The 8692-nt window shown below is 37.8% G+C and overlaps 1 protein-coding gene across 1 annotated transcript; it reads right to left on the bottom strand.

The window, feature by feature from the left end:
- Positions 1–2036: 2036 nt before the first annotated feature.
- On the bottom strand, positions 2037–5665 carry LOC121952763 (serine/threonine-protein kinase pim-2-like). Its single transcript, XM_042499589.1, has 8 exons — positions 5611–5665; positions 4515–4952; positions 3784–3878; positions 3583–3630; positions 2832–3050; positions 2543–2720; positions 2249–2422; positions 2037–2128 (listed from the first exon to the last, which is right to left on the bottom strand). The coding sequence occupies exons 1-8, from the start codon at positions 5663–5665 to the stop codon at positions 2037–2039; spliced, it is 1299 nt and encodes a 432-aa protein (XP_042355523.1).
- Positions 5666–8692: the final 3027 nt, after the last annotated feature.

Consider the following 8692-nt stretch of genomic DNA (forward strand, 5'->3'; position numbering starts at 1 on the left):
TGCAGGTCTTTTAAGCCTCACGACATAACCAACTTAACACCGCACTACATTCAAAAACGATGAGGCAGCTCCATTTGCAAAATCAAAATGTTACCTTTGGTAACACCCTCCATTTTTTCATAGAATGAAATTCAATTCATCTGGCTGGAAAATAGCTTTGTTAGCTGTTGAAACTTTCTAAACCAACACAAATTTTCTTTCTTAACTTCTATTAGCCAGGTTAATCCTGTGCTTTTCAATATAGGCAAGTGAATATAGAGACAAGTGTGTATTGTCTCACAAAACTTGTCACATGTTTATTGGTGTATACTCCTACCAATAAACAACAGAAATGTACTTTTTTTTTTTATTAGACCCGACTCTGCAATTCAAATATTTCTGGAAACATGTATCTTCAACTTTATTTTCTAAGCAGCAGCTCTTCAAAACCTTAATGATGTTTCCTATTATGCTACAAAATGCAATTCAGGTGCTCTAATGTTTCCTTTTAAATGAATCTGCTGTTGCAAATTAGTATACTCTATTAATGATAATTTTGAAGGGGCAGGGTTGGACTACTGCTTTGGGAGTTTTGAGGAAGAGAAGGGAAAGGTTAATCTTGCAGCTAATAAATGAGACTCAGGCTCCTAAAGTCAGGCAGCAGTTAAATGGATCTCTCAGAGGACATTTTTTTAAACCATGTAGTGTAATTATTTGTAAAAAAATTGGGGCGAGGAAAAGCAATTTTTGTGTTCAAAACTAGAAGGCCATGGAAAAGGACAGGTGGCAACAAGTGGCTTCTTCGTTTTGCTCTAGAACTATTTTTTCTCAATTGCTATTTCCATTTCTAGTTTTGCGTCTTGTTTTTTACTTTTTATATTGTTCTTTTTGCTTTATTTATCTTGCACATACCTTGTTTTGAGTCTGTCTTCTCTTATCTTATCTTATCTTATCTTATCTTATCTTATCTTATCTCTTATCTCAAACAAAAATAAGGAAGAAGCAGTAACAGAAATTGACTCAGTTTTAAGGCTTCATAGTATGCAAATCATAATTATCATTTTTTCAACCATTAGTATTATGCAGTTACTAAACTGAATTTATTTGCATACTCAAAGAAAAAAAACTTAAAGGAATTTAAAAAGTTGCCTGTTGAATTATAAAATAAATAAATAAAACAAAAAGCTCTTAAGTTCATAAATGTCTCTTAGCTGAAAGCCAAATGTTTGTCCCTCCCAGCTGCTCACTCCTCATGAATAAACATTAGTGTACATGTTTGTTTTTTTTAGCTTTAATCACAAGATGTCACACCTCCACAATGCTTTGACTGTGATGAACAGCTTTAGTTTGCGTGTGTGCATTTGTATGTTTGTCCTGATGGTGAGGGTAAATCCCTGTTAAAAGATAATGTTGCTGGTTTCACTCTACAACCCTATCACCGCCCATGAGAGAGCTTGCATCTAAGGGAGGCTCCTGTTTGTGACTGTGGGAGATGTAAACATTAATGGCGTCCTCTTCAGCTGAGCTCAAACGTAAGCTAACTTAGTGGTGCTGAGTAGATGCACGCTTCTGTCTGCGCGTTGACATGAAGTTAAAGCTCAGAACAAAGAAGTAGGAGCACTTCCTTGTTTTGGTGCACCATCATAATTATTAATTTTTTTCTTTTTTTTTCTAGTGGTTTGCATCAGCATAATACCTTTAGTCAGAATATTTGAAGGGTTGGTCCACCATTTAATAAATAACAAAGAAAGGATTTTATGTTTGAAACACTCCTGTGAAGCTGTGAAATGACCTCACCATTTTTCCATCACCAGAATTTAATCTAAATTTTGAGGGTTATTTTAGCCCCCTTTCTGAACCACAAGGAAGTACAAAGGCTCTGAAAGCTCAGTGTTTGATTGAAAGCCCCATGGCCGCCAAAATCAGCCCATACCAGTCAGCTTTTACAAAGAGAATAGTCTTAAGTCTTTTTAAGTGTCTCTTAAATGTAGAGATCATTGTCAGTTTATTTATCATATTGCCAGGTACATATCATAAAGGAGGTGGGATGTTCACAATTAATGAAGCCAGGGGTGCAGCCGCATCTGCTCCAGGGTGGCGCGCTCTTTGGGGTTTAGAGCTAAACATCCATTCAAAAAATCATGGCAGTCTAAAGGAGAGAGGACAGAGAACGAAGCAAAGATTATTATGTTGGTAGGTGAAGTTATTATTAGAAACAAATTATTAGAACCAAAACTCAGGCATTGTATTAACACCAGTGTTGTCTTACCTTTGGACAGCGTATGGCTGAATTTAATTTTGTTGCGGAGGAACTTGGAGGTGCTAAATTGCTTGTGTCCATCCACAATTTCATAAAGTAGTGCGCCTAGCTGCCAGACTGTGGTGGGTTCAGCCTCATACTCCCCGTGCGCTTTGAACTCTGGAGGTACGAACGCAGAGGTTCCTACAATACACAGATGGAGACAGAAAGAATCAGAGGATGAAGAGTAAGCTTTAAATGAAAATCACCACACAATGGATCAACATATGGATGAAGAGCAGGAGCAGAGAGTAGATGTCATACCAGAAAAGCTGCGGAGAGGTTCGTTATTAATGAAGCAGCCACATCCAAAATCGATAATCCTCACTCGAGGAACATCAGAGCCAGTCTCAACGAGGACATTTTCAGTTTTAATGTCCCGATGAAAGACTTTGAGAGAGTGCATTTGGATTGCTCCCTCCACCAGCTGTTTCATGATGTCCTGTGACACAGATAAAGAGAAAAAGATGAGTTATAGTGGAAAAAAAGGGAGTGTAAGGTGGTGCAGCTTTTACACAAAAATGTTTCTTGCGTTCAAACCAGCTTTTCGTACCTTAGCCTGGTCCTCGCTCAGGGGACCTTTGTCTTCAATAAAGCTTAACAGATCCATAGAGGGAACTGGTCTCTCCATGACCAGGAGAAGCTCGTGTTCCAGATCAAACCAGTCCAGCAATGTCACGGCCGCAGATCTCCCCAATGACTCAGGTCCACCTGCCGCTCTGAGCATGAGGTACACCTCCAGGGGGATCAAGTGTATCACTCCATCAAGAACCTGACAGAAACAATACACAGAACATAGTTTGTCTTTTAATTGGGGCTGTCAAACAATGATTTTTTAAAATCACAAATAATTGCAGATTTCCAATAATTAATCATAATTAATTGCATTTTAATCGCATTTTTAAGAGCTGAAATTCATATTGACAAGGAAAAACAGGGATGCCAGATTTGCTTGGTTAGGAATCAAATGACAGCAAAAAAATGCATGGGACTCGCAAAAAGTGGGCATGTCTGTAAAGGGAACTCAGTGCCCATTTTCATTCAGATATGTTGAGGTCAGGGGGCAAGGGATCCCTATGATGTGACCACATGCTATTTTTTCAATGGCAAATTTCTGCTGAGCTTTGGAGCTTTGAAGCGATTTAAAAAAAAAAGTTACAGACCTTATACGCATCACGATTAACCTGTTAATGCTAATGTGGTTGTGTTTGTGTGATTTCCTCATCAACAACAAGGGAACAAGAAAGTGACAAAAAGGATCAACAATGATAGTTGGTGCTGAGACATCAGATGAAATTACTTACCAGTGGTTCATACTCCACATCAACTTTGGGGATGTGTTTGATCGCCACCTACAGGACAGAATCAACAGTGCTTTGGTTAGCATAGGGAGCGATGACTGTTAGTGTATATATCCTTTATCGAACCAGGTAACAGACTCATTGAGATTTAGAATCTCTTTTTCAAGAGTATGTGTAATGTGAGAGTACAGACATAATACTTACTGGTAAATCGTCACTTCTTCTTATTCCAGCATAAACTGAACCGAAGCCTCCTTCTCCAAGCATGTGGAGCTGCAGGTATGCGGCCTCAAATGTAGCTGCACACACAAACACACAACACAAATGTTTTATCATTGTTGTGAGAAACGTCTAATACTGAGCCTTTTTATATCTGGCAATACCATGTGTCTTGGGTGATCTGATCACAAATGGACAGCACTAAATACAAGAGTAAATACAACTGTAAATGACCACTAAGATGCATTGTGATCAGATCATTTAAACCACCATTTCTGTAGTCGCCGCACAGTGGAATTACACCATGAATGACCCCCTGCAGCTGAAAAAGACTTTTTACTATTGACTTGCACAGTGAAGGATACATCTGCCGATCAGAGGAACTCTTTTGAATGTCTCAACCTATGCATTATGACTTGTTTCAGTAGGGAAATACATTTTTTTGTGTTCCTGCTGAGAGTTAGAGGCAACAAAACAACTCTCATGTCTGTAGTAGTGTAGTGTAAATATTAAGCTAAAAAATACCTATGTGCATTTCTTAAGATCCCGTAACGTGTTAACAATGTTGTTTCTGTCATCTAAAACCACGGTGTAAAAAAATATATATGAGGAAGTACTATGCAGGTTTATTAGCTAGATTATTTGCTGGTGGTAGGGAGGTGTTGTATGTGTGCTCACATACACTCATTTAATTTTGTTTGACACTATTAGCTTACCTCTGCTGGTAGTGTCTAAGTCGATTGCACTCCTAACGTTTTGTTGGGAGGTTGAAGGGCTGCTGGAGCTCGAGGAGACTTCACAGCTGATATCCCCTCTCGTCTTCTGGGTCTCCGTTGCTGGCAGCTGCTCAGCAAGGGCCTCATTATGATTGTCAGTCCATGTGAATTCCTCCACTGACGCCTTGGTGGGTTCATCAGTGTTGGTGTCACCGTTTCCACCCCTCTGTTTCTTAGTGGGGATGTCTGTTGAGGTGTTGGCCTTTCTCTTGGTCCCCTTGGCCGGCACAGTCACCACTGTCACCTCCAGGGACTCGCTGGCACCCCGCTGCCTTTTAATGTTTGGCTCTGGGTGATCAATGCCGCCCTTCCTTTTTCTGCTTGTCACCCTAGAGTCTTCTCCCAGGCAGTTGTTGGGTTTGCCGGTGCCACTGTTCACTATAAATACAAGAGTTAAGAGAAACTTGTTGACATTGGATGGTTCTGCAAAAGTCTATCTTAAGTTCAACACCATTGTTGTGTAATGTTCAATCCCATCAGTTTCAAATTCAATATTCTTCCTACAACATGTGGACATGGGAAATACTCTATGTTAAAGATTGTCAGAAACAAAAGCGAATTTTGGGTCCATAATAGGACACAAAGTTTGATCTTCTGTGTGAAAGTCAGATGTTCAGCATGCCTATCCAACACCTCAATGGCTATACCTTTATCAGTGGTGCAAACTAAATACATTTAAGTAGCCTAATGTACTTACAGGGATACTTCACCCACAAAATAACCATTTAGCATCAATTAGTCATGCTTACTTACCTTCAGTTTGTGAAGATAGCTTTGTTGGTGTCTTAGGCCTCCACAGTACATGGTGAACATACGAATTTGTTGATTGAGGAGAGACCTCGTTCAACAACAGCAAAACTATATTGAAACATTCAGAGGAAAATACTTTGAATTAGTTTTTTTGTAAACCGGTTAAAATATTTTGAATGCACTGGCAGATTTTAACTTGCTTCAGAGAAAACATGCTGTATCTCAAAAAACTAGCTTGATGAACTTTTTGAGCAAGTGCAGCTGTTTAACATGATTTCACACTTACCTGAATGATTCTCTGAGGGCAGAGAATCAAAAGTCTTTAACTGCTTAGCATCCATATTGTATTGTGAGCGTTCTCAATATGAATAGTTGAGGAAAATGCGTTTCTGAATATCCAGAACCTGTGTTTTACTCTGCTGATTTCCTGAGTGCGAGGGTAGTAATGTCTTATGTGGGTTCCAAGTTCTGAAGTTCCTTGTTCTGATCCTGAGTTCCATTCTCTGACATCACGAAACAAGCATTGTCTGGAATACCACGGCAACCAAATAACTATATAAAATAACTGTTTACAGGCTTTTTTTTTTTTTTTAAAAAAAGCCAAAACAAATCAATGAAAATATGTTAAAATGGCAATAGAGCTGGGGGTTGATGATGACTGTCTGTGGGTTTATCACTAGAAAAATCACCTTTCAAATAACACATTGATTGTGTGATTATGAGTATGTTATTTGATCTATTAATAATAAATCAATAATTAAGACCTGCATTCACTGATTTCTTTGGCACATTGAGGGAAGTGCAACAAGTCTTCAGCACAACATCATCAGCATATCAGTGTATATGATGAATGTGTGCGCAAGTTGCTGAGTTATGACACATCCTAGAGTTGCAGACCACCATTTGCACTTTAAGGCGTGTTTCTGTCCACCCGACGAACATGATTGTTTCATCCTGTACCATGTCAATATAATGAAAGTGAAATCACTGATAATATGAAAACAAATCTTCAGCTTATGCTGTTGAAAAACTGGTCAGTAACTTAATATCTGCAGCTACTTTAGGGACTACTCTGTGTCTATTTTTCACAGATTAAGGCCCAGTTGTTGTTTCTTTTAAGAGATTTTACCATATGCACAGCCATATATAGCATGCTGCGGGCATATTTCACATGTTATATGACATGTGTACAGCTGTACTTATTTGAAGCCAAGCCGTGTTGTTTTTGTTTAAGACATAAATCTAAAACTACAGGTTTTAGGTACTTAATAAGTTTATTTATGAAACAGACTGATTACATGTAACAAGCAGAAACTGTACATATACTGTAAAAACTGAGGTGTATTTTTGAAAGATACAATGCATTTTAGGAGTGTCAACTGATACTCTGTCCCTGAACATCCAAAACTGATGCAGGAGGGTTACTTCACGCATAATATTTTGATTGTAGGTCCACTGGCAAAGCTGCTGTATTTGACAAGTTGGGATGAGAACGCGTTGTAAAGATGGAGACCTTTCCCGACTTTCTTGGTGGCTCTTATTATAAAAACAGCTCAGCCTGTTTTTATGTATAGGATGCGGGACAAATTTTCGGGGGAAATTCAAAGGATGTGACATTTATGCGCTTTCACCATTGCCTCGCCTCTCTTCAGCCTTTGACAGTGTGCAACAGTAATGTTAGCTGAGAAATGGAGTCAACAGATGAGTGGCATACTTTTTCTACCCTTTTAGACATTCAGAATCAAATATATAGTTTGTTCTTAAATGGAGAAAGTAAATTATAATGAAACAAATGCAACAGTATTAAAAATGAAATAAATAAGTAGGAATAAAACAAGTTCTCATGCTTAGTATTTTTATCAAATACAAAATAAAAGGGCTTCTTCCTCTTACTTTTATCCGATCTATTTTGGTGACTCAATAACCGCTATTTTATTTTATTTCTTATTTTTGTTTATTTCTTTCTTTTTTTTTTTTTATGGCACACACACACTGAGCTGTAACTTTAAGGATTTCTCTCGGAACATTGACTTTCTCAATTTCTCTCTCTACATGTTGCATTTTTTGGGGCTCAGCTTTGCTATTTTGTATCCAAACAACAGTCATTTAGATAATAATGCCCTCCATGACATCTTTTCTAATATTAATATTCCCAATTTATTATCCCTCTACATAAGGACTGTTGAGTTTTAACTTCAATCTCAAATTCTTTTTTGTGGGGCTATCATGTGTCCAGCAACCACAATAAAATAGCCTTTTGTAAGTCTCAGGCACATTTACAGCAACATTTATTAATGTGCACTGTCATTATTAAACAAACCAGTGAAGCTTGCGTTCTATACCAAGATTAGGCTACAAAACCAGAGGTTGAGAGGTTTTTCAGAGACATCTTGGCTAACAAAATGTAAAAGATTTGTAACCCTAACCATGTTGCTTTGTTTTGCCTAAAATGCAAAGTCATAATACTCAGACTATGTAAAAACAGGCATGTTGCCTAAATGGCACGGCTCAGGTTCAGATGTTATTAGGTTGCCCAGAAAGCTAGTGACAACTCTGAGTCCTCCAAGTAAAACACAGAGCAGCTCTGAAACATGTTCAGTGTTTATTTTGACGACAGTTACAACTCTGCTGCTGCTGCCAGCGTGCTGCTTCATATCTACATTGTCAGAGGGCTCATGAAAACATTTGTGAAGCACACTTTGCACCAAAGGTTACCGCCCTGCTCATTTGGAAAACCTTTTGACTATTTCGACAGTTTATTCTGGGGAACTCAGCCTTATCTGCAGACCATCCAAAACAGACAAACTAAACACACACATTGATGAAACTTTCCTCAACATGAAAAATAAAATGTTAAATTAAATTAAAAAGAAGCATTTAAATCAAAAAAGAAGCTAGTTCTTTTTAAAGTGTCAGTGAGATTTAATTATGGCAATGACCTAAGTGGATACAAGTATTTAAAAGGCAAATATCTCGAATTATATCAAATAAAGCTCAACTCTGGCAGCATTAATGTCTAAAATGTGCTTATGTTGCCAAATGTGATCTCCAAAGTGAACTGTGCTTGGGCGCACTTTTTTCCACCAGAATTATTGTTAATCTCTGTTGTCAATCTTGATATGCCCTCCTAAATGAATAACTTTTCAGGAAAGAAATAACAACAGTGGGGATTTATTGGAATATTTGGACATTTTGGTTAATATATGTTTTCCTAAAATAAATGAGAAGATTGATACCATTGTTCCTAAAGCAGCTGGTGTTATTCATCTTCTTTAACTCTCAAACTGTAAAAGTAACCTACTAGTTTATGAGATCACAATGAACTCATTGTTGAATAGAGAAATAAGACAAGGCTGTTTCTGCTATAA

Source organism: Plectropomus leopardus, chromosome 13 (genome assembly GCF_008729295.1).
Source record: "Plectropomus leopardus isolate mb chromosome 13, YSFRI_Pleo_2.0, whole genome shotgun sequence".
In the NCBI taxonomy this organism is placed as follows: domain Eukaryota; kingdom Metazoa; phylum Chordata; class Actinopteri; order Perciformes; family Serranidae; genus Plectropomus; species Plectropomus leopardus.